The following is a 26,324-nucleotide window of genomic DNA, read 5'->3' as shown; positions in this document are numbered from 1 at the left end:
TGTATAAAAGTGAGGAAGATGATTATTATTGTCCCATTGATCTTAATCATGTGTTCCATGATGATGATATCTTGGACGATTGGACCAGAGAGAATGAAGCAGGCGTGTTTGCAGATGAAGACTTACAATGGTTAGATGGAGATGTTCGGGGTGCTGAACCAGAAAGTGAAGCTAATGTTTCCAGTCGAGCCAACAAAAGAAATGTGTCCATTCCGTTCCGGCCGCGACGCAGCCGCGATGTTGCAATGGAACTGGAACAGACACATTTCTTTTGTTGGCTCGTCTGGGAACATTAGCTTCACTTTATGGTTCAGCACCCCGAACATCTCCATCTAACCATTGTAAGTTATCATCTGCAAACACGCCTGCTTCATTCTCTCTGGTCCAATTGTCCTAGATATCATCATCATGGAACACATGATTAAGATCAATGGGACTATAATAATCATCTTCCTCACTTTTATACATCAAGTGTTCCGTACTCTAAGCCGCATATTATAGTGAACAAACACTAACTTATGCAACTTTACTACCGCCAAGCAATTGCGAATCTTTGTATGTATTAGTGACCACATACTCCAATTCCATTCACAACCAGATGATGAGCATGTTTGGCTCAGAACTTTGACCGCAATTCTTCTAAGGTGGGGGGCATCCTCGCCACAGTTCAACCACCATTCAGCTGATAATTAATAATTAAAACTATAAATATAAATATAAAAATATAAATATTAAAATATAAATATAAATATAAGGGTAAATTACACACACCCCCCTGAGGTAAGCTTAAATAACTGTAAGGTCCCTATGGTATCGATAATTACATTCACCCCCCTGAAAGGTAGTTAAAAACTCTAACGGGATAATGCATTGGATACATTATTCCGATAGGGTTCTAATGGACTATTGGTTTCAGGAAGTGGTGAAGACAACTAAGAGTTATGGGTGATTTAAAAAATATTGGGGGAGCCATGTCACCCCATAACTCCCCATAACTCTATGTTATCTCCACAACTAGCTAAAAGTAATAGTCCATTAGAACCCTATTGGAATAATGTATACAATGCATTATCCCGTTAGAGTTTTTAACTACCTTTCAGGGGGGTGAATGTAATTATCTATACCACAGGGACCTTACAGTTATTTAAGCTTACCTCAGGGGGATGTGTGTAATTTACCCTAAATATAAATATAAATATAAATATAAATATAAATATAAATATAAATATAAATATAAATATAAATATAAATATAAATATAAATATAAATATTAATATAAATATATGTATAAATATAAATATAACCAATCACCATAGCTCAGCACTTTGAAATATAAATATAATAATTAAAAATATATACCCGAAAGCGTTGTTTTAACGGCTTTTTATGCTAGTGAAGATCCAAATTCTCCTATCTTGTCGACAAACACCCTAACCTAGAAGAATTGATATATATGTAGTTTTTGTAAAGAATTAAATGACTTATAAGAAAATGCAAGATATAATACCTCATTCATTGCTTGTGCTTGTGCATCTATATCTGACTCGAGTCTCTTAATTACAGCTTTCAAACCTTGTCTAACCTCATCGGTATTAACGCGAGTGCCAGAATATTGAAGCATTGGGTTCAAAAAATACGCTGAAATATGTATATTAAAAAATTAATAAACATAAATGAATTGAAACAAACGAAAAGTATTTAAAATAAAACTTTAGATTACCTGCAGCATGCAAATCTTGATGTAACATTTTGTACCACCTCTCGTCTATCACAGCCCAATAAGTTTGCCACTCTTTAACCGTCTCTTTGATTGCCATTTTCGCCCTATCCATAGCTTCATATGCAATTGGTAATGTGGCCTTTTTATCTTGATCCACCATTTTTAGAACCTTCACTAGTGGTTCCATTAATGAACAAACTTTTCGGGCTCTGCTCCAAAATTTGTGATTCAATATGATACTTGACACATTTTCGGCTTCACTCCGTCGTTTTGTAGTGTTGTTAAAAACTTCCCACTCAGGAGTCGTACACATTCTCTTCAGCTCCATAGAATGTCGAACAAGACTTTCAATAGCAATAAATACTGTTGCAAACCTTGTAATTACTGGCCTTAACAACTCTTGTTCTTTTGTGTATGACTTCATAAGATTCACTATTTTGTCACTGTTGTAAATAAAACTTGTAATTTTTTTGCCTTTTCTATGCATCTTTTTATTTTGGTCATCTCACTGATATCTTCCAACATGAGGTCGATGGAATGTGCAGCGCAAGGAGACCAAAATATATGCGGCCTTTCCAGCATCAACCTTTTTCCAGCAGCTTTGTTCGAAGCTTCACTGTCTGTAACGACTTGTACAATATTTTGCTCTCCTATCTCATCAATGACTTTATTTATAAGAGACAAAATAAAATCTGCATTCTTTATTTTATCAATACAATCCACAGAAGTGTGATATATCATTGATCGATCACAATATATCATAAAATGGATGATAGGATGCTTATTTTTTGTACTCCACCCACCACACATGATATGGCCATTTTGCTTTCAAAGTAGATATATAACCTTCAATTTCAGAAAATTCTTCATCTAGATAAGTACTGCTGATTTGACGGCCAGAAGGACCCATAATTCCAGTCCCCGCCTCAGCAATAGTATTTATAATAGATTGATAATAAGGCCCACTATCAGCAGCATTAAATGGAATAGCATTAAATAAAAACCACTTTGAAATGGCCTTACCAACTGCTTTAATTTTTTGAGGAGCGAAGAATTGTTTAAGACTTTTTTGTTTTGACGGGAACATGAAAGGATCTACCCCGCTTGAAGACTTCTTAGGACCTTCTTTTACGCTGGAGCTACGGAATATTCCTCGTTTCGTACCAGGCGTTTGACCTCGAGAAGTAGCACCAGTATGCCCTAAAATTAAATAACACTAATTAATTGACATGTTTTACAAGTATAACAATGTACTAGGATATAAAAGTTCATATACCGTCATCGTATCGCATACGCTCCTCTTCATCGAAAGCTTGCTTTCGAATTTCTCTCATTGCATTCCGTAATTGCTTCTTCTCCATTTGTGATAGATATTCTTTATATGCATATCGGTAACCTTGTTCATCATCATTCTCACTGATACTTTTAGTATCAACGTCATGTATGTGCCTACTTTCTTCTCTAATGGACATTATAGCTGTTTTTTTTTTTAATTAATTCTCTAGCAGTTTTGCTCTCTTGAAGATGTTTTTGCAACATTACCGAAATTTCTTTCTGGGCCTTTTTACATGCCTCTACTTCTCCAGATATATGGGCGATATGTTGTTTTAATCTGGTTATTCCTCCGGTAGTAACTACTTCACAGAATTTACATTTGATTTTCTTTCGATTTTCACCAACCATGTCGCCGAAATCCCAACCTATATCAGTTTTTGGACCCATTCTACATGATTGTGGAAAAAAAATGAGTGCACTTAAAACCAAATATTAATTGATTATTACTAATATATAAAATTATTCTTTCTTCATACTATCTATATTCTATATTAAATTATAAATTACGAAAACTATATGACTATAAATAATAAATTATGTATTACAATCTTTTAGCGACGTATAAAATTATAAATTAAAAAAACTACAAACTTATCAAATTGTACCTTGGAGAGAAGAGTTGATGATTGAACACTTCAATTTTTTTCTTCATGACTTTGTTTATATTTTTCTCTTTTACTCTCTACCTCTCCAATGGCTCTGCAGTGCCTCTCTATATATATTATGTATTGACGATAAAAGCTACGATCTGTATTATTATTATTAGTTGTTCTATTATTGAGTGGAATTGTGGCTTGTGGGATACATGGATGTGAAAGGCTATAGCCTTGAGGAGTGCATGTGATGATGTAATCTCTGCATGGATATTTGTAGTGTATTATTGAGTGTTTATTTGAAAAAACAAATTGAGGAAAAGAAGAATAGTAGAACATGTTGTCATTGCTATAGTAAGTTTAGTAGTGGGAATCTGCACCCAATAGTAAAATCAAAATCATCTTAATAAAAAATATTAGAATCCAAGAAATAATTCACAAGTCAAATAGTAAAAACAAGAATAGTAAAAAAGTCCCGAGCCATGAGAGAAAGATTAATTATGTTTTTTTCCTTATTTTTTTTAAGTCAAATTAGTCATAATTTTCCTTCTTTTTTTAGTCAAATTATGTTTTTTTTTAATTATTTTCTGCTGTTCCGGCGCCGTTGCGGCGTCGTTCCGGCTGTGTCGGGACCGTTCCGTAGCTCCGTCTCGCCCATCCCACCGATTTCTCAGTGTTCCGATGAATCCCAGTGCAAACACCGTTCTGGTTACGGATTCTGGAACGCAGGGCACCGTTCCCGTTCCGGAACGGCCGTTCCGGCGAACCATACTTTCATCATACTGTCGAATTTCATCTTAAAAACTCGAGAAAGCATATCAGGATGGTCTTCTGGCCCCAACTTAGTACCTCTCAACACCCGGGCTACTAGGGATTGCATGTAATAGTTATGAAAAATGATGGCAACCTAATCCAGTTGCATATTTGAAGAGCATCGACGAAGTTGTTAAACATATACAGTAGACCATGTAGAAAACTTCAGGGTAGAATAATCCGTGTTCCAATGGACCTAGCACCCGTATCTCCCTTTAGAATACTTGCTTCAATGTACAAGAACACTTTTAGCTTATTCTGATTAAATCTTATGAATTTGAGTTTCTCAGATTCAACCATCGAAAAAGCGTAAACCATGAATTATTGACACAACTAAACAAGCATGCAAGGAGTGAAATTGAGATTGGTGAAGAACCGGAGCACGGATGGTCGTACATACAACCTACCAAATACCACTGAAATCGCATGGCTCTTTATCGGTGACTTTCACACTCAAGAAGGCGTTAGGGACATAGTGGTAGAGACCCAGTCAAAAAAACTGCAAAGAATCAGTGAGTTGCACCCACTTTAATTTATTTTCCATAGTAGTATCCCTGCTATTTCGGTACAGGGAGGTTGGGGATAAGGAAGACATCCCTTTGAAGAATAATTCAAAAAGTAGTACGAGGACACGGGAAAGGTTAACCATGCGTCAATTTTTTGCATATAGGATCCAAAAAATAATAAGCGACAACCCGATGCTATTGAACTGAGCGGCTCTGTAAGACTGAGTAAGCACATTGCAATTATCAACCATATCCTTTAATTGCAACAATGGAAGGATCTAGATCGTTCGAACTACTTCCAGATCTGAAATAACAATTTCGGTGTTAATATTAATGTTTTATATATATATACATATATAATTTAAATTAATATACTAAAAATAGTTTAGTATAATGTATATCTGACAGCGTCCATTCCATTTTGGATTTCATCTCCTTATCAAATATACAAAGTTGAGCGAATTTCGGCCGCGAACCTTCCCCTAGGAGTAAACTTCACATCAAATGGTAATTTTCGCCATGCATAAGGAACGTATACGATGTGAATTAGAATATCATGTTGTACGACTGAATATGTTCTTGAAAATGTTTGCTTCTTCAATCATTTCCATGTAACAAACTTTGTGGTTGACGGGGAGCATCTATCAAATTAGGCATTTCCACAATTCCACTTACACAAGACATTGAATATTTAGGATTTGATGTAGCCTTATGCTTATTAATCCTTTCGTCATATCACATCAATGTCCCACATGATTCAGATACGTATGATTGGCCTCCAAGATCATCATATTCTATCAATGTAAAAAGCGATCGTCGTTATGATGAATATGTATTATATACACTAATCAACTTCATTATAATTAAAATAATATATTATCATTTATATCAAGAAAAAATATTTATTACCACCATCATCGTCTCAATGAGTAAATGCGTCGCCATTGGAAACTACACTGAATCTGACGACATTAAAGTGAGTATTGCATCAAATAATGAAACAGATCGGTAGGATTAAGAAGACATGCATTGTCAGTGTGATGTAAGTATAATTACCTCCACTGTCTGAACTAATATCACGTATAGTTTGTGAATCTTCATCGACCAGCACAACAGGTGTTGTATCCATTTCCAAACTTCGTGCAACGGGCTGTAGGATTTTTTGACTCTGTAATATCATCTTTCTATTACAAACCGAAGAACTATGCGTTCAAGAAATAAATTCAATTATGTAAGTGTCATATATAGTAATTCCAATAATACATGTAATTGTTATGTTCTTGTTTATAAGTTGCAAATGTACCAAATATTGCAATACTTCTTCAAAAAAATATACCTTCTACTCGAATCATAGTATATATTTGCAGGCATAGTTAGTAATCCGTGTAGATTATCTACGCCATCAGTAGCATAATCATTCCTATCCTCTGTTACACAAATACGCCTAGGTTGAGAAGTGCCCACGTGTCGGACACATTTCCGACACGAAACGCCCAAATACGCGTATAATACGCTTGGGGGCCGTGTCAGTAGTTATTAAATAATTGGACACGCATATCCAAAATTGAGACGCGTGTCAAAGAAGGAAAAAAAAAATTAGCAGCCTTTTTTTAAAAGCCCAAAAGGCAAAAGTCAAAACCTATTTTACCTTTTTAATTATAGGCTGTACCTAGCCGTAAATTTCTTTATTATATTTAATTTGATTGTTTTCTTAATTTTTAGTATGATGTGAAAATGGCTACGACATATGCTAGCTCCTAATCTAGAAATTTTTGCTAATTTATGGTTGAAAAATGGAAACACTATTTGAATAAATATATATATGTAAATTTTAAATTGTAAAAATAAATATTTTAATAATTTACAAATAGACCCCTATATTTTCAATATTTACACGTATCCCCCACGTTCCCGTGTCCTACTTTTTTTTATTAAAGGTTTCCCGGTGTCCGTCTCCGTGTGTCGCCGCGCCGTGTCCCGTTCCCGTATCTATGTAACCTAGTTCCTATATATATATATATATATATATATATATATATATATATATATATATATATATATATATAGATTTATTAAATGATGTCAAGTAAGTATCCATAATTAAGATCAACAATTATATTATTACTAACCTTCATAGTCTATATCAGCACTATTCAATGTAACATCCCTATTTCTCTTTTGATTTATTTTTTATTTTGTACATGCATTGGTTATACCTTGTTCACGATTTCTGAGCATTCTTCCTTTGAATTTTGCAACTGTTTTTACTGATAGTGTATTTCAAATCTGTGTACACAAATTATCATTATCCATATTAAACACTCAACAAATCGAGAACATAACTCAAATGCAGATGTAATTTAGTCCACACTTGATAATGTAAGATCATACATGTGAATTTATGTCTGAGTGTCAGACAATTATAATTCATTGTTTTCTATTTTTTTGGCCAAAATGGTACTTTTTATTCCATGAAGGCACAGGGGGGCCTCGTTAAAAATCTTGTCGGCCTAGAACAAGGAAAATAGTACCCCCTATTCACAACGATGACGAAAAGTACAGAGTCCTAGATTATCCATTAAAATTAAATGTCAAATTCTACTAGAAAGAGTTATACTACTGCAAAAATCTAAATTAGTTTTGTGCCTTAGAGACCACTTGGCCTAACCGTCTGCCACTTGATTTCCCTCTTGATAAATATGCTCCACGCGTCTATCCGCTGAGAGGAACAACCAAATTCCATTGATCACGTAATGAAGTTCCCATGCAACCCATATGTTTCCGTTTATCATATCAACCACCATCTTTGAGTCTGATTCCACTATAGCTTGTTCCACTCCCAATTCGTGGCAGATGGTCAAGCCTTAAAAAATGGCTAAATCATCAGCCAAAAGAAGAGACCCATGACCGAAATATTGAGAAAAAATGTATATAACTCGGCATGCATGAGATCGGATAATGCCTCCACCCGAGCATTCATCGCCTCTACGAGACCCGTCCACGTTGATCTTGAGTTGATTCTGGTTAGGGGGATTCCATTTGATCTATTTTCCGCGGTTCTTCTCTTGAGGTTTAATCCTCAAATTCAATTGTTGCATGGAAATTTTGTTGAAGTTATTCGTCGATGCTTTCACCACCGTCGATTTATTCAGAGTTGAGAGATAAGGGGTAATGTTTCGAACAATTGTAATAATATTCATAGGAATCTCCTAAAAAATAGCCGTGCACCTCACCTTCCAGATTTCCCAGCAACCAATCATAAGAATCCCGAGGGCAAGTAAGCCATGCTAACTTTTAGTATTGAATCCGTCCGTCTAGTCTTTGATGAGGTGTTTCATCGAACCGTACATATAGGGTATGATTGGTTCAAGGAAAATAGTAGGTAATATAGTGAATATGTGATGTAAAATAGTTTTATTGTTTGGTTGATAAGTAAATTACTATTTAAAACAATTTCATGGAAAATGTGAAAAAAAAAAATTGCACTAAAACAAGTGAAATGGATTTCCCTAAAAAAATGAGGATAATGTGTCACTTTACCTCTCTCTACCTATTATTCTTCTCTCTCAAATCTTTCTCTCTCCTCGGTTACCTCTCCTCTTCTCTTTCTTATGTCTCTCTCTTTTTTTCTTTTTGATAATTAAAATGCATTAATAAGAAAAGGAAAAGATATATATATACACATATAAAATGTCCATCTTATTTTACATTTTGCTTTATTCGTTACATGATACTTTTTTGGGTTAGAATTATTTTAAAATTAAAAAAATATATCTTTTTCGATTAGAATTTAATTTGAAAAAAAATGGTCCAAACAAAGCCTTAGTATTTAATAACAAATTATTTTTATTTCATTTTAATTGGTATTTTTCTCTTTTATTTTCACTCAAGAACCAAACAAAACTAAGGAAAATAATTTTCCTCATCACCATTTTTTTAGGAACCAAACACAATTAGAATTCCAAAAGTTGTTGATCCTCATCTTTGCATTTTCATTTTCGTTATTTTAAAATCCATGAACTAATCAGAGCTATAGCATTATTGCCAAGTATTGGCATAGTATCTCCACGCTCCCTTAGTAAACAACAACAGTTCGTTCACGTAGAAGAGGTGAGAGAGATGTGAAGAGAGCCCCGACGGGTTTCGTATTTATTAATTTTAGCCTGTTCCTCCAAGAGTTTTAATGTCCAAGGTGAGAATTTCTTGAAAGATAAGGAACAAAAGCGAAGATAAAGGATCGCCTTGCCGGACCCCTCTTGACGATTTGAAATCCCCATATAATTCTCCATTGATGAGAAACGAGTACCAAATGTTGGAGAAAGACCGATACATCAAATCACAAACTTGATGGGAGAAGCCCAGGGGCTGCATGGCTTTCAGAAAGAATCGTCATTCCAATCTATCATAAGCCTTGGACATGTCGAATTTGAAGATGATGTTTCCTCCCTAGATTTTTCGGTTAATACCAGACACTAGTTCTTGAGCGATCGCTATCCAGTCATGAATACTTCGATTATTTAGACGGAAATTATTAAATGACTCCATGTTTGGAATTTTTGGTAATAGCACCAATAGGGTAGTAGACGTGTTCTTGGAAGGATAATCCCCGAGTTTCATAAAATCCATCTTGATAATATTCCAGCATTTGACGAAAAAATAGCCCGTGTACCCATCTTGCCCAGGAGCACTATCTGGAGAAAGATCCCGAACAGATTAGAGAACCTCCTCCTCGGCTGGAAGTGTGTTGATTTTGGCATTCATCTCGTATGATGAGACCTTAGAGCCCACATGATTGAATAAGGAATTGTCCATAAGATATGGCGATGCTTCAAAGACGGTCGAAAAGTATGTAACCACTTTCTCACCAATCACCTTCCCGTCGGACGTGAAGGAACCATCCTCGAGCTTGAGAGAAATATTATTTCGTCGTTGGCGATCTTTGACCCTGAAGAGCTCCAATATTGTTTTCAATTTTTCGGAAAGTATGCCAATTCCAAAGTTTGAGTGATTTCCGGAGGTGAGCTAATTTACTCTCGAAATACTGGCATGAATCTTGATTATCGGAGAGACAATTGTTCGCAACAAAGGATTCAAATTCTGGATGATCTATCCACATTTTTTGAAACTAAAATCCTCCTCTCCGGCGCTGCAAACGGCCGAAAATAGTTAGGAGCAGGCAATGGTCGGATTCGATTCTCGCCAAATGTAAAGCCTTAAACGAGTATGCTGCAGTGGCTTCGGCGTTCATCAACATTCTATCTATTCTCTGCCATATGCAATTTCTCCCCCTCTGTTTATCGCTCCACGTGAAAGAATTACCCTCGTAACCGGCGTCCGAGAGTCTAGCGTCGAGGAGGAAGTCATTAAACTTTTGAATTCCACGAAGATTAGCGTTAGAGCCTCCCTTTTTTTTTGTCTAAATTATTGATCACATTAAAGTCTCTCCCCACATAAGCCACGGGATGCTGAAATTACTACTGAGCTGATTCAGATATATATCCAGAGCCGCAACCTTTCCTCGCGACAGCATTTAGCATAAACAAAAGTGAGATTTCCATAATAGAAATTAGGGAGGTCCACCCATACCGCAAGACACTGTTCATGAATATCCTCCATCTGAAGAGACACATCATCTCTCCAAAAAAATGAAATGTACGAATTGATGGGGTGCCCATGCATAAAATTCTTGTATCCAAGTTTTTCGAGCATATTAGCGATTTTCTTGCAAACTGCTCCGCAACACTTTGGTCATGTACGCCATTTCCAATTACTCAAACACAACATATCAAAATAAGTTAGAATACGGATATATATATTAACATATTTTTGACGACATAAGTAACAAATAATGTTTTGTAATCAACTATATATATATATATATATATATATATATATATATATATATATTGAGTGTTACCATTTGTAATATCCGATAGAACTGAACTTTTGGGGATATTAGGTGATATCTTGGTATTAGGCGTGGTCGATTGAACCTCATTGAATCAAATTCCATCCATCTGTCTGGCACGAATACTTCGTAATCTAACTTTGGTCATGTACGCCATTTCAAAATTACTGAAACACAACATATCAAAAGAAGTTAGACGACGAATATTATTAACATATTTTTTACGACATATGTAACAAATAATGCTTTGTGAATAATCAGTTATATATATATGTTAATATGATTGTAAACAAACATTTGTCCTCACCATTTGTTACATCGATAAAACTGCACTTTTTGGTGTGCTCCGCATGTTCGTAGAATCGGACGTTCACAATTCATCATCTTTGTTTTTCATTTCCACTGCAATTTATAGCTTGTTCATTTTCGGTGCTCATATCAACAAAACCTATTAATTATTCACAAAACATAATTGTAATCGTAATTATGGGAGTAATGGGGTGACATGGCTCCCCCAATACTTTTTAAATCACCCATAACTCTTTGTTGTCTCCACCACTTTCTGAAACCAATAGTCCGTTAGAACTCTATCGTAATAACGTATCCAATGCATTATCCCATTAGAGTTTATAACAACGTTTCAAGGGGGTGAGTGTAATTATCGATACCACAAGAACCTTAAAGTTATTTAAGCATACCTTCGGGGTGTGGGTGTAATTTACCCAATTATAATTTACTTATATTATTTCAAATTTATTATTTCTCAAATTGCCAAACCCTATCACGATCAAATTGTATTTCTTCTTCTTCTCCCTCTTTTCTCTCTACGGCGTCATCTCTCCCCTTCCATCTCAGCCCCGTCGCCGCCATCTCCACCTTCCACCTCAACTCCGATACTACCAAGTTCTCCCTTCTCCCTCCGCTCGCCGCCGCCTCTCTACTCCAAAGTCTTTGAGCCACTCCGCCGAGGAACTAATCAGACCGACCAAAATAAGTGTAATGAGCGGATGAGAAATCTCATTGTCGCCATCTCTGACCGCCGCCGCCAAAAGCCTCTCCTCAAGGCCGTGTATTAGAGATTGCACAACTGCAGACTCTCTATCAGTTGGAACAGCCGTGCATATCTCCTCTCCTCAAAACTCTCAAACCCTAACAACTTGAAACTTATCATTTTTTATTTTTAGTCTACAAACAGTTATCTTTGATTATCTGTACTTGTGTATATATATATCTACACAATGTAATCACAGTAGCATCAATAAAATATTAATTCCTCTCAATTACGTTACTTTACACCGTGATGGTGAAAAATTGATTCCATCTACCCAGCACTCCGATGACGAAACATTTTTAAAAAAATCTCGTCTTCACTGCCGGATCTAGAGATCTCGGTGTCGTTGTCGTTTCCGCCATCGCTATAATTTCCGATATAGTTGTATAAGACATGAATAAGAACTCATAAATCCCTATCTACCTCTACCCTTCTTCGTCTTCGCCGCCGGATCCTGTGACCCTGCCGCCGCCGCGTCTTGCCCCTTCCACCTGTGCCTCGCCGCGGTCTTCTTTTTAATTTTTTTGTGATGCTTTTGATGTTGAGTATCTTTCCCAAAAAGTAGTTGTTTTTGCTATTCTCCTATATTTTATAGTTGTTTTCGCTATTCTACTATTTTTATAGTTGATTTCGTTATTCTGCTATTTGTTTTAGTTGTTTTCGTTATTTTGCTATTTTTTTAGTTGTTTTCGATAGGTTTTCGAAATTTTTAGTTGATTTTCAAGTGCATATTCCGGATCTCGTCATTCCGACAAGCCCGACGATGCAAAACGCTTCGCGACCAAGTTCAGATCTGGTGCCGTTCAATTCAAGCAAAAAGTTTATATTTTTTTTCGTGTTTATTGTGATTTTCTTTATATCATTTTTGCTATGATGTTTTTCAATTTTCTTCATACTTGTTTCCGTTACTTTGTAATTGATTTCGGGATTTGCTATTTTTTGTATATATTATTGTCGATAACTTTACAGTAGTTTTCGATAGTTTTATAAAAGAAATGTTTTTTTAAGCTATTATTGTTAGTTTATAAAAAAAATAATAAAAAAAAAAAATTTAAATTTATTTAAATTATATATAAAAAAAATTATAGTTTGTAGATGGGAGGTTATGGAAAAATTTGGGAAGTGATTTTTTTGGGATATAATCACACACGATTGTGGGGATCTCAAATTTCTGGATTTTGTGCGTGTGTCTTCGAGAAGGCTATTTTCGGGAATCATTAAAATAGTGAGTTTTCTACTAATATTAAAAATATGGCTGGATCCCCCTTATTAAAAAAACACTAGAGGGGGTTATGGCTAATAGTCCCAACATAAATTGGATATAAATTTGTGTTTTATGCAAATGTAGGCTTATTTCCATTTTGCACCCTCAAAACAAATTAATAGCATTTTGCACCCTCAAAAAGTAATAAATCATTCACATTATGAGAATTCTATCACACAAAAGAAAAATTTCATTTGGAAATAATACTCAAATATGAAATCATAAAAAAATTAATTGGGGTGCAATGTGAATGATTTATCACTTTTAAGGGTGCAAAGTGCTATTAATTTCTTTTGGGTTAAAGTATCAATATTACTACATTTTAAGGGTGCAAAGTGAAATTAACCCCATCATATACCTTTTACTGATTTTACACAGGCCCATTAGATGACTAAAATTGGGCTACGAAACCCATCAATTTTACACAAGATTTTGCAGAGGTCCCAAATTTAATTTGACTTATAAAAGAATAACGAGAAAATGACAATATTACTATTAAAAGTAATAAATGAATAAGTAAATAAATAAAACAAGAGGCTATAGCACCTTGTTTTTGGTCTTGATGTAAAAAAAATTGAATTATGGCACACTGAAATAAGCCCCTCGGCCAAAATTTCCCATCTTTTTCATTGCAATTGATAAATGAAATTACTATTATAATATATAGTATATTCCCTTGCCTAAGTCAAATTGTATGAGTATAAATATGTACATAGATCTCCCCACAAATTGCCATAATACATAGACATAAAATTTTCATAAAATACTTGGCTTTGACTTTTAGTGTTTCTATTACGCGAAAGCTAATTACTAAAGAAGACGTCAAATACTCGAATATGGGGCGTTGGGTTAAACCGGAGGTTGTATTCAATCGTAAGTTTCTTGTTTGTAATTTCCAATTTTCTTTTTTAATTAGATGAAACATTAGGGATAACAAAAATATAAAATGTATTAAAAAAATATACATCACTGCATGTTTATTATCATTAAGTAGTGTTAATTATCATTTAATTTGTTGCATGTTCACTGCAACAATATCCATTAAAAAATATTGCAAAAATGGTGGTTGGTGTTATAATTTATATACAAGTAATTAAAGACAAAATTAAACAATATTGTTAAAATACAAATTAAACAGGTTTACCCTCTTATAGCGGCCATGAGTTTTGTTACTGGAATGTGTCTATTTCAGCTTACAAGGAATGTTATTCTAAATCCTGATGTCAGGTACAATTTTATTTTAGGGTTTTTTTTTTCATAAGTCTCCTACCAAACATCTTATTATTCTAAGTTTAGGGGCTGTATCTCTTTCACCAATAAGTCAATCCCTTTAATATTTATTATAAATAAATGAAACATTCATGTATATGATAATATTACCCTCAACCCTTTATACCCAATTCTTAATTGTAATCACAATTTAATCAATTTGTCCACAAAAATCCAATTTTGACTTTTCTTTTTCAAAAACTTTTTTTTGCCGCCGGATTCCGGCGTTGACTTTTCGATTTTTTTTTTCCAGATTTTTTCACCGGTTTCCGACGTTGACTTTTTTTTTTCTTGTTTGTTTTTTTCCACCGCCGGATTCCGGTGTTGATTTTTTTTAGTGTTTTTTTAGTTTTTTTAAGTTTTTTTTCTTTTTTTTTTTTTTTTGTGTGATGTCACTGAGAGTAAATTAACGTAATTATATTGTCAATGATAGTTAATTAACGTAATTGTACTGCCGTTGACAATACATTTATGTAATTGTTCTGCCGTTGACAGTAAATTAACGTAATATTATTATTTTTTATTTTATTTTTTATTTAGTTTGATTTGTTGACAAGTCAACGTAATTATATTACTGTCGTTGACAGTAAAATAACTGTAAACACAATAATATTACTGTTAATTATTATTTTTTAAGGTTTTTTGTTTTGTTTGAGTTATTCACGGAGTAACGTAATAAAAAATTACTGTATATTATTGTAATATTACTGTAAACACAATAATATTACTGTGGTTGACGGTAATATTATTGTTGTTATTGTAATATTGCTGTCAACCACATCAATATTATTATTTTGTTTGGATTTTTTTGTTTGTTTGACTTATTCATGGAGTAACGTAATAATATTACTGTCTATTATTGTAATGTTACTGTGGTTGACGGTAATATTACTGTTGTTATAGTAATGTTACTGTAACTCACAGTAATATTAATTTTTTTGGCTTTTTATTATGTTTACATTTGTTGAACGGTCAACATAGTAATATTACTCTATTACACAATAATAATGAGTTTTGTTGTGTTAATATTACTGCGCTAGAGATTAATATAGCAATATTACTGTGTTAAACTGTAGTTTAGTTAATTTTACTGTGTTTGACAGTAATATAGTTAATATTATTGTCAATCACAACAATATTGCTGTTTAAACGAAAAAAAATGTTACAAAAAGAAAACAAATCGAAAAAGTCAACGACGGAGACCGACATGTTGACCGCCGGTCAACGCTGGAAACCGGTGAAAAAATCCGAAAGAAAAAAAAATCGAAAAGTCAACGGCGGAATCCGGCGGCAAAAAGAAAAGAATTTGAAAAAAAAAAGTATTGAGGTCAAAATTGAATAATTTGTGAAATTTGAGGTTAAATTAAATTAAGGCTGAAATTGGAGCATATTAAAGTATGAGAGGCTATTTTAGTCTTTTACAAAAATCTGGACCATATATGGACTTATTTGTAAAGGAATTTTTTGTTTGGATTTCTATATGAATAAATACCCATTGATGGACTTGTTTGTAATGACCATTTATTTTATTAAATTGTATAATATATATAAGTAAATTAATATTAATAAAAATGATTATTTAATGAATATTTCCTCTTGATTTGGCAGAATCAACAAAGCTCATCGGACAACAGCAGTTCTCGAAAACGAAGAGGAAGGACTGACGTACCGAGAGCACAACCTCCGTAAGTTCCTTCGTACACGGCCGCCGGAAGTCATGCCATCAGTCAACCGCTTCTTCTCCGACGACAAATGATTGAACTTTTTTATGTAGCCCCCGCGCGTGAAATTAAACCCTCAAAATAATCAAGTTGCATGTGTGAAGATTAATTAGTTTAATTATCTATGTAATCGTTTGTTGAATATAATTAATATTCTTCTCTCTTTGTTGAGTTTTGTATCAAAAAATGTCAATAAATAAATGATCAAATCTACGTTTTTTCCGGAGTGAATTGTAAAAGAAACTCTACCTTATTCGAATTATATTGCAAAAACGAAGAAATGTATTATTAATATTAGCAAAAATGTTCCTATTGTTGTAAAATGGCCTATTTATCTAGCTCTTTGGTTTGTGTTTGTGAAAATACATAAGAATGTAAATAAAAAGACAAAGAGAGAAAGAGAGAATGCAAAGAACAACAATTCGTAGAGAGAAAATTGTGGGTGTTTAGGGAAGGGGAAATTCTCATTTATATAGGTGTAATCCACCGGAAGTTACAAATGAGTTACATAGGAGTTACAACCACTAAAATGTGTGGGGATAATGGGGTAGTGGGAAGTTGAAAATCTATAGTGGAATATCGAGGTTACAACCTCTCATGTGTTAGGATAGGAAGATCCATTATTCCATACCAACCCTCATTAGGAGAGTTGGTACCTAGCCTTTACCAATAGGGTAACGGTCTAGGGTTCGAGTCCCTTCCCCCCTCATCCCTTCCCATACTTCCCCTTGTAATGGACTTGAATTTACTAAAAAAAGAAAAGATCCATTATTCCATATTATTTACAACACTCCCCCTTGGGGATTCCTATCAAAATATTATTGTGCTTTTCATGTTGCCTCGTTAAAACCTTCCGAGTAATAAAAACCCAGTAAGAAAAAACAACCTCGGTTAGGAAAAAGAGTACAACGCACAATCTTTCAATCAGCATGTGTTGTCTCGTTAAAACCTTGGCGAGTAACGAAAACCTGTAGGAAAAAAAACCGCGCACAATGGAAAAGAGTACAACAGGGCACCCGGGTATCTTTAGGATACTGAGTACTACACGGTACTCCCCCTCAAGTTAACTCCCCCTAAATCAAACCCTTGTTATGACCAATAATGATTTGGGAAAATACTGATGTGTTAGACGAATGATACCCAAGAGTGCAAGTGTTCAAAATCATGCAATTCAACAGCAAATGAACAACTTTTGCAAACATAAACAAGAAAACAACATTTATTGGAACCAGTTGTTCAATTTTTTTATTTGAGAAAACCCCAATCTCACCGTTGGATACTACCCACTACTGGAAATGTTCAAAATCATTCAATATGAGAACATGCAGTTTGTTTTTTGCTAACCTAAGCAAAAAACAACAACAAATTTCATTATCGATTCCTGAAAAAAAAAAAAAAAACCTTGCTTCTCCTTCCCCTTCTTTGCCCGCACCATTCTTCTACTTCGAAAATTATTACTTTCCTTTCTGTTGTTGTCTACTTTCCGCCTTGTTGTGGTTATTTATACAAGCAAACAAAAACCGAAAAACCTGAAGAAGTGCTTGCTTACCAAGAAAAACTGCTTAGAAACCGCTTAGAAAATGGTTCGAAAATTGAATGACAACGGATAGTTAAAAAGGTGTGGAGCGTGTCTCCGAACCGGCGCGTGAAAAAGTAGGTGAAAAGGTTTGTCAGAATTCGCGGATAATTTCAAAATAAAGTGAAGGGTTTTTCGGACTTTGCACACCAGTTAGGAAGTTAAGTGCATATTTAAGTTTGATTTATGGTCCAACATGCTTATAAAATGTTACTGGGGACTGACCCGCACTTTATGTTTGGGTTTAGAGATTTATGAGTATTTGCCCCATTTTGAAACCACCTTTAAAAACATTATTTTTCCACATAAAACATCATAAATTCTATATTAAATAGAGGTTTTATGGTGGTCACATTTTATACTATATAAAGGAGACTTTGGTGGTTTTGTAAAAGTATTAGAGTAGAGAAAGAAAAAAAATATTTCTAAGATCATATATCATCCATATACATACATATATGTTGAGCTCTTGTTGTGTGTCGGGTGTAAGCTTCTGCTTCACTTGAACGTGCAGTTTCGGTGAAGTTACAATGGAGAGATAGGTTGTGATGTTGTATCCCATAGGCGACACGATCGAAACCTTTCTACATCTGGTTAGAGAAAGGGTCGTGAAATTCGTCTTAAGAGAGCGACCTAGTCCGCGCCTCACCTTTCTTATCTTCATATTATTATGTATACTAGATTTTTGGCCCGTGCGATGCACGGAATTGAAGTAAAACTAATACAAAGTAAAGTTGAATTTAAACGATAAAACTAAAATTTCAATTCATTTGATGTTTTGCTATATGCATTGATGATAATCCCCATCCATAAAATTTTTTACAATATTTATTAATTTAATTTTATGCTTTTGATGTAATATGGTTTTATATTTATCTTATATCAGATAATGTAGAAGTTTGACGAATCATCTTCTTTATCACCCAGAAGAGGCCTGAGTAAATTTACTTAAATCAATGATGCCTTTAAATCTCAAGAGTTTATTAGGAGCAACTTTACTTTTATTAATAAGATAAGAACCAAATGTTTCTCTAAACAATTACATAATTTTTTCATAAAATTAATATTGAGTAAAATAACCATTTTATTGGAAAAGATACATAGATTTGGAGCCAAAAAGTCTGAATACTTAAAGGATTTATTAAACTTGCTTATATTAAATATAATAAAATAATAAAATTAATTAAATAAATAAATGTCAATTATAACTATCAAATAAGCGGATTTTTTTTAGAGTTTACCAAGTGTTGGCCGAAAACCTACACGCAAGTGCACGTATCGTACAAGTAATATAGTGGACAATTAAGTCCGGATATCGAACCCACAGGGAATATTCAATTACTTAATCCTAGACGCTAAGTTCTACCAATTATTATCAAGCCCACCCTACACAGTCGACTTTAGAGAGAATTAACGAAATTAAATTAAATTAAAAAGCAAGCAAAAAGAAGAAAGCAATTTAAAACACGAAGATTAATCAAAGTAAACAAGTCTAGGGTTTTATTCTCCCCCCTATGTGATTAGTACTCCCCCAATTCCTTCAATTATGCAAGCAATTAACCCGGATTATTAACCTGAGATGCTAAAATAATCATAACCCGCTTCCACGTGTATTACGATTCTAATACTCTAGATTCAATTACTATATTCCTATGCAATTAATTCTAGAACATAACATTAAGCACAAATCTCAATAATGGCTACCTAAGAGATTAACTATATTCCTATGTTAATACCACAAAGACTCTTCTACCACAATTCTAATTATTAACCTGATCTTCCGATTCATGCGATTAACAATAACATAAAAGCACATAAGGTGATCAAATTCATGCACTTAATAAAACAAGTAGGAGAAATAATCCGGAATTAAAACTTGCATAAAATCATAGAAAAGGGTTCATAAATCCCGCATAGGGTTCCAAATAAAATCCTAGAAATAAGAAAATTAGCTACTCATGATTAAAGGAAAAACACAAATAAAATAAGTCATAAACGATAAATCTATGCTTAGAGTCTTCGAATTCTTCGTCTTCGTTATTGCTTTGTTGCTCTCCAAATTGCGTAAAAAAAGATCCCCAATTGTGTGCTTGGGTTGGTCTTATATAAGGTGAAGAACTTGGGGAAGAAGGCAGTTTCCTTGTGCAATTAAAATTCCTTTACAGCTTCGGAGTCTCGGACGGGGGTCCCACAATTTGAACTAAAACTCGGACGGGGGTCCGAGCTTCAAATCTTCAGAATTTTGATTTTTTCACTTTTGACATATATTTGCTCCAAAATTACAGTTTTGACCCCATACTTTTCCAATTCTTCAATTTGTACCTAAAATACAATAAATCAACTTTTTAAGCACCAATTATCATTAAAACACACCAAAAGCTAAAATAAAAAGGTACGATAAAGTCTAAAAATATACACTTAACACCAAGAACATCCTTACTTTTATTAATAGGATACTTAGACTTGGGGTCAAAAAAATTGGATACTTAATGGATTTATTAAACTTGATTATATTAAATAAAATAAAATAATAAAAATAAATAATTAAATAAATTATTATAAAATGAGCGGGAAAGGTTTCATAGGGTTTACCAGGAGCAACCTTACTTTTATTAATAAGATTATTGCTGCAAATTATCAACTATGAAAAGAGAGAGCAAAAAGAGTTCGAGATTCAATCCGCCAATTTCGTGATTGGTCGTCAAAGTGCAGCTGAAGTTCCAACAAAATCAAATCCCTTTTTCGTTTGGATTGAAATTTCATCTCGGCTAGACCAATTATGTAAAAAAAAAAAAAACAAGATCATGTACATACCTCTATAGATATGGGTATGGAATGAAATTTGCATCACTGAACTCTTGTGATTCAAATCTTTAATTGAATTGGTCAAAATCCTAACTCCAAAATCAACGCAAATTCTTTTGTTTTTCAATTGATGCTTGATAAAGCTTATCGACATGTTTTATCGTAAAATGGATATATGATCAATCATTTTTCATATTTCTCACATCTCTTTACCTCTAATGGTGAGATAAATTTATGATGTAATAAGCACCATGATATCTCTTGAAATATTTTGTTGTTTTTATTGTCAAAGAATAACAATAATTGAACGAGCTTAATATTTCCATTTTAGATCACAACTCGTATTATAGTACGATATGCTATAAAAATTTCTTGATTTTGCTATCATGAGTGCAACTTGAGTTTTTCTGTTGCCACTTCATGATCATAACATAGACACAAAGTATTGCTATTGATGGACCATTTTAAGTCAAATAAATTAGAGAATATTTTCTCTTACAATTATCCTTTATATGTATTCTCAAGACAAATATATCAATATGATATATTTTACTTGTCGTTTTCAAAACAACAAAGTCAAGATTAAAGAGAGCAGATTATATATAGAGGGGATCATATATCTATATCTCTTCTTCATAAGTAACTATATATAATGTTACTTTTACTTATCATATGTTTAGGAGTGGAAATCGGACGGATTAGATCGGATACGGGAATTTCGGAAAATTTCCATTTTTTTCGGAATCGTAATATCGATTCCGATTCCGATTCCTTTTTTTGGAATTCAAGAAAAGAATCCGATTCCGATTTTTTCGGAAATTTCGGAATATCGGATTTTTTTCGCAATTTTTCTTTTACGTTTTTTTTTTTTTTGAAATTTTCACAGATTTCTTGAACACACAACAACAAACTCATAGACAAACCCACAAAAAAATACATAAACACTATGTTTTTTGGATTTTTTCACACATCTCAACATTTTCATTAATCTGACAATTACCGATGAAAACATCTCAAATATGTTAAAATTTTACTTCAAATTTGCTGAGATCTTGTGGTCGATCGAAATAAATGAGAAATGTCCTATAAGATTCTCAAGGAAAAAGAATGATCGATTGAAGAAACAACTGCACCAAGAGCTGATGGCGGCGACTTGACAAAGAGAAGCAGAGTGGCGAAAATAGATTAGAATGTAAGAGAAGAAGAGAAACAATGTTGCAGCTGCGCTATTATGAAACAAGGGGAAACGAAAAAATTAGGTTTGGACTATAAGATTTGGGATATTTATAGCAATGGGCCAAAATTAAATGGGTAAAAAATATCAATGTATTGAAATAAAATTATGGCCGAGTCTTTATAGTGGCTTTAGACTGTATGTAATATATATAAACTAATTTTTAAATACATACAAAAATTGGAAATTTTTGGAAATAATCGGAAATTTTCGGAATTATGTTTTTATTGGAATTCTGAAATTCCTAAAATTTTATATTAATTTCCGATTCCAATCCGATTTTTTCAGAATTTTCGGAAATCGGAATTTTGGAAATCGGATTACAAAAATCATTCCAAAATTGGAAATATTCGGATCGAAATCGGCAGAAATCGAAAATTTCGTTCCGATTTCCACCCCTAGATGTGTTCATGGCACATACCCCCAATTATTTACTTGTTTCATGAAAATGAAACAATAATATTTTGCTCGGTGTCTTCTAGACACATTTCAATATGAAATATTTGGCTTGTGTTTCCAATACACATAGATGGATCTAAACATCAATGTTCCATACATCATAGTTACGTTTGTTCTTGAACTATCGAATATAAATAATTTCAAACTTTGTGATATTTCTCATATTGTTGAATCACAAAGTGAATAGTTCATTCGAGTATACTTATATACAACTCATATATCAAGGTTTGAGTTTTATACCTTGAATTTATGTACTCAATTTAGGCCTCAAGCCTTTATAATTGGTAATTAATTATGAAACAAATAGTACCATGTATAAATCTGAATAATTCAAATCTTCGAGTCACTTCATTGCACGCGCTCGATTTGGGCCTCAAGCCTCAATAAAAATCGCTATAGTACTTAATCGTGAAATAATAATACTATAAATGGGAAATACCCATTAACTCAAACCTTCAAATTTGAATATTTTATTATTTAGACTTCGAGTCTAATCTCCAACCGAGACTTCACGTCTCCATTTTTAATATAGGCCTCAAGCCTTTGTATCCGATCCATATACCCTTTAAAGCTTTCATATATTTGAACTAGGCTTCAAGCCTTTATATTTGTTCACAACAGATGTTCGAGTTCTTGCAAATCAGAATGTTTCAATCCAAACATTTCAGCTAGAATTTATCTTCAATAATAACCAATTTGATTAGAGCAATTAAAGATACGTACTAATTACAGTACTTCTGAAGAAAACAATAACTGACATATCAATTTCTTTTGCGGTTACTTCACAAATAATGTTTGAATTAATTAAAGAAGAATAACTGTAAGTCTGTAACGGTCAAATACATGAAAAAGGCTAAACGTAACTGTTTTAAACAATTTTAACCTTAAAACCGATAATATATTACTCCACTTAATGTCCACAGTGCAAATTTGAGTAGTCAAACTGTGTGCTGCTGATGATATTGTTTTCACTTAGAATTAGGGGTGGATCAAAAGTTAGGGGCGAGTTAAATTTTTAAGTTCACAGAACACCGCAAAAGAAGTTTATATTGTTAAATTTTAATTCAAATAGTACATATTATAATCTTATCATATTCAAGCATCAAAAAAAAAAAAAAAAAAAAAAAAAACTAATTAATCCAAAACAATAACGTATTCCATTTAATATTTTAAGGATTTCAAAACACCGTTCCATATTATTTTTAAAAGTATTAATAAAAGAATAAAAATTAAGTACATATTTATAATTTTTTTATTAAAAATAGTACTATTTTTCACCATTTTATGTTATATATATATATATATATATATATATATATATATATATATATATATATATATATATGTGTGTGTGTGTGTAAATGTGTGTGTGTGTGTGTGTGCGCGAGTGTGTGTGTATGCGCGAGTGTGTGTGCGTGTGTGTTTATAATTTATATAAGATTATGGTGACGAAACAAAATATTGAAGGGTTAAGAAACATATTTACAAAAAAATTGGGCGGCAAGACTAATAAGGTGATACGTGGGATTTATTCCCATATTTAAATAAACTAGTATTCACCCGTGCAATGCACGGGGCACTTAATTTTCAACTTAAAATACATATCTGTAAAACAAAGTTAATAATTTATTAATTGTTACGCATATTGAATTTACACAGAAAAATGGAATTAACAATTTTCACTTATTGCAATCACTAAAATGGAATAAATACAAAACGTCATCGACGAACAATATTAAAAATATGTTATGAGTATCCGGAGCATCTTATTGTGTTGAGGAATTATGTCGAATAGATTTATGCATTATCCTCCGTTGTTTGCTCATCCTTACACATACTATCTGATCTCAGGTACAACTTCTCATGTCCTGGAAGGAGAGACATTAAGTGATCGTTCACAGACTCGATGCATTCATTAGTTAGTGCAAGAATTGCCCTTCCTTGAAAATAATATGGATCATATATGTTACTCAACAAATCGGATAGACAAAGTTCAGTAGGTCTCTGAATGAATCTTTTGAATCACCAATCAGCATGTTATCGGGAATCTCTAGTGAAACTTCACCATCATTTTGTTCCCCAACATCCCCATTACCAACTTTCAATATCCAGTCTCCAAATTATCTTACCTCATTCACGTTGCAGTGAGAAGAACATGACTACAATCTCATGTTCTTACTCAACTTCAAGACACGACAGAAATTCCACAGTGGAGAGGAGTTTACCGTAGCATGTACTATGACCTGCCTTGATGCTTTGAGTACAACTGGTAAAATCTGCCTAAAATCTCCTCCAAGAACATCCACCTTACGACCAAATGGTTTGTCTACCTGTAATATTGACTTCATTTTCTTGTCAAGCGCTTTAAAACAATATATATGCATCATAGGAGCCTCGTCCCATATAATAAACTTTGCCCTAATGAGCAACTCCGCATGTGGACTGTATTACGATATGTTGCAGGTAAAAGTCTCATGTACATTTATGGGTAGTCAAATCGACAATGAGTTGTTCTTCCACTGAGGAGCAATAGCGATGCTATACCATTCGATGCAACATTAGTTACAATCTCTCCCTTGGAACGGCCTGCAGCCGAAAGAGTTTTCCAGATAAACGTGTTTCTTGTTCCACCATGCCCATGTAGAAAGAACATTTCACCACAGTCATTGGATACATCATCCATTACTACATCATAAACCTTTCTTTGCTCATCTATAATGGAAGCAAGACACCGTTGAAGTTCTCTACTAATTTCAAAGCGGTCGTAATCCATTTCATCTAACACCAATATGTTTACTGTGTCCTCCACCGCGAATTCTACTAGAACTGGCATGGGCGCGTAAATACGTAGACTTTTACCATTGCTTTGCAATATTTTCTCTATTTCGGTGAGAGTATAGGTCATCAAAATGTGGTTACGTGATGTGCATTTAGTTCAAAACTTGTTGAGACAAATATTTCAAATCTAATTGAATAATGTTCAATACAAATTGTCATACATGGATTATTATGAAGTCAGTGTTGTTTGTTAGCAGTACCCTTCGCCAAATCCAACCAACAACTTTGCCAAACATGTTCGGACCGGCTTAAGCTATTAAAAAACAACATAACCACAAAAAACCTTGTTATATATGTTAGAGTAGGTGACCAACAAGCCAACTTGTGGCTTTGGTCTTTCATTTATTCTTGTAATAAATAATCATTTTCGTAGTAATGATAAAACACCTTGGCAATATATATCTTTGTCCCTTGCATAAGAATAGATATAGTCAACGAAATTATATGCTTTTTACAACGAAATTTGTTGTTGCCAAATGTGAAGTTTGTTGTAGTGGTCCTTACATTTGATCTATTAGGATCATGAGATATTTACCTAAGTATTATAACTGTTAAACCGTGTTCCTAGTCGAAGGGTTACACCACCAATGAGGGTATCGGCCGTTCCCATTAAGAGACTAGCACTTAGTGTATGTGTACTGCGTTCATCAATAAACGATATTGTGATATCAGCATACATAAGTAGGTGCTCGTAAGTTGACGAGTTCACTGAACTCCATCATCCTAGATATCTCTAAGTGGTTTTCAATAATCGAGTAGATATCTCTATGATATAGTTGTACACCATTAGTCCTTATGACCTAGAGATCACCGTGACTTCACTTGAGGACCAGCTGTATCGTGACCTGTCCCTGAGTTCCACCGAGGACCGCCCGAAGGGCCAGTGTGTTAAAGTAGGTGACCAACAAGCCAACTTGTGGTTGTGATCTTTCCATTATTCTTGTAACAAATAATCCTTTTTCGTATTTGATAAAACACATTGGCATTCTATATCTTTGTCTGTTGTACAAACATAGATATAGTTCTTACAGTTATTACAATTACTTATAATTGATCTTTTAGGATCGTGAGATAATTACTTAAGTATTATAATTGTTAAACTATGTTCCTAGTCGAAGGGTTACGCCACCAATGAGGATACCAGCCTGTTATCATTAAGAGACTAGCACTTAGTGTATGTGTATTACGTCTCATCAGTAAACGGTATTGTGATATCGGCATGCATAAGTGGG

The 26,324-nt window shown here is 33.6% G+C and overlaps 2 protein-coding genes and 1 pseudogene across 3 annotated transcripts; 1 reads left to right on the top strand and 2 right to left on the bottom strand.

The window, feature by feature from the left end:
- Nucleotides 1–290: 290 nt before the first annotated feature.
- On the bottom strand, nucleotides 291–3,733 carry LOC105976287 (uncharacterized; annotated as a pseudogene). Its single transcript, XR_016035013.1, has 6 exons — nucleotides 3,661–3,733; nucleotides 2,997–3,443; nucleotides 1,721–2,920; nucleotides 1,508–1,638; nucleotides 1,360–1,435; nucleotides 291–682 (listed from the first exon to the last, which is right to left on the bottom strand). The product of XR_016035013.1 is annotated as an uncharacterized LOC105976287 (transcript).
- A 10,249-nt stretch (nucleotides 3,734–13,982) lies between these two features.
- LOC105976989 (uncharacterized) lies at nucleotides 13,983–16,402 on the top strand. The gene is made up of 3 exons (XM_013002254.2): nucleotides 13,983–14,050; nucleotides 14,329–14,417; nucleotides 16,068–16,402. Exons 1-3 carry the CDS (start codon nucleotides 14,027–14,029, stop codon nucleotides 16,213–16,215), a joined length of 261 nt encoding a protein of 86 aa, XP_012857708.2. The 5' UTR covers nucleotides 13,983–14,026; the 3' UTR covers nucleotides 16,216–16,402.
- A 7,822-nt stretch (nucleotides 16,403–24,224) lies between these two features.
- Nucleotides 24,225–25,087, bottom strand: LOC148766414 (uncharacterized). The gene is made up of 3 exons (XM_088827283.1): nucleotides 24,821–25,087; nucleotides 24,434–24,584; nucleotides 24,225–24,352 (listed from the first exon to the last, which is right to left on the bottom strand). The coding sequence occupies exons 1-3, from the start codon at nucleotides 25,085–25,087 to the stop codon at nucleotides 24,225–24,227; spliced, it is 546 nt and encodes a 181-aa protein (XP_088683409.1).
- Between the last annotated feature and the right edge of the window lie 1,237 nt (nucleotides 25,088–26,324).

This window comes from Erythranthe guttata, chromosome 12 (assembly GCF_056151865.1).
Source record: "Erythranthe guttata isolate IM_541 chromosome 12, IM_541, whole genome shotgun sequence".
Taxonomy (NCBI): domain Eukaryota; kingdom Viridiplantae; phylum Streptophyta; class Magnoliopsida; order Lamiales; family Phrymaceae; genus Erythranthe; species Erythranthe guttata.
This window is presented reverse-complemented; position numbering and strand designations above follow the sequence as displayed.

Bases quoted from the DNA above. Each gene is read 5' to 3' on its own strand.
- LOC148766414 (XM_088827283.1), bottom strand. From the start codon at position 25,087: ATGCCAGTTCTAGTAGAATTCGCGGTGGAGGACACAGTAAACATATTG. The intron at 24,585-24,820 runs GTAACTAATGTT...TCAATATTACAG, and splicing joins GCCGTTCCAAGGGAGAGATT to GTAGACAAACCATTTGGTCG. The intron at 24,353-24,433 runs GTAAGAACATGA...GGATATTGAAAG, and splicing joins CTGTCGTGTCTTGAAGTTGA to TTGGTAATGGGGATGTTGGG.
- LOC105976989 (XM_013002254.2), top strand. From the start codon at position 14,027: ATGGGGCGTTGGGTTAAACCGGAG. The intron at 14,051-14,328 runs GTTGTATTCAAT...CAAATTAAACAG, and splicing joins GGCGTTGGGTTAAACCGGAG to GTTTACCCTCTTATAGCGGC. The intron at 14,418-16,067 runs GTACAATTTTAT...TTGATTTGGCAG, and splicing joins ATTCTAAATCCTGATGTCAG to AATCAACAAAGCTCATCGGA.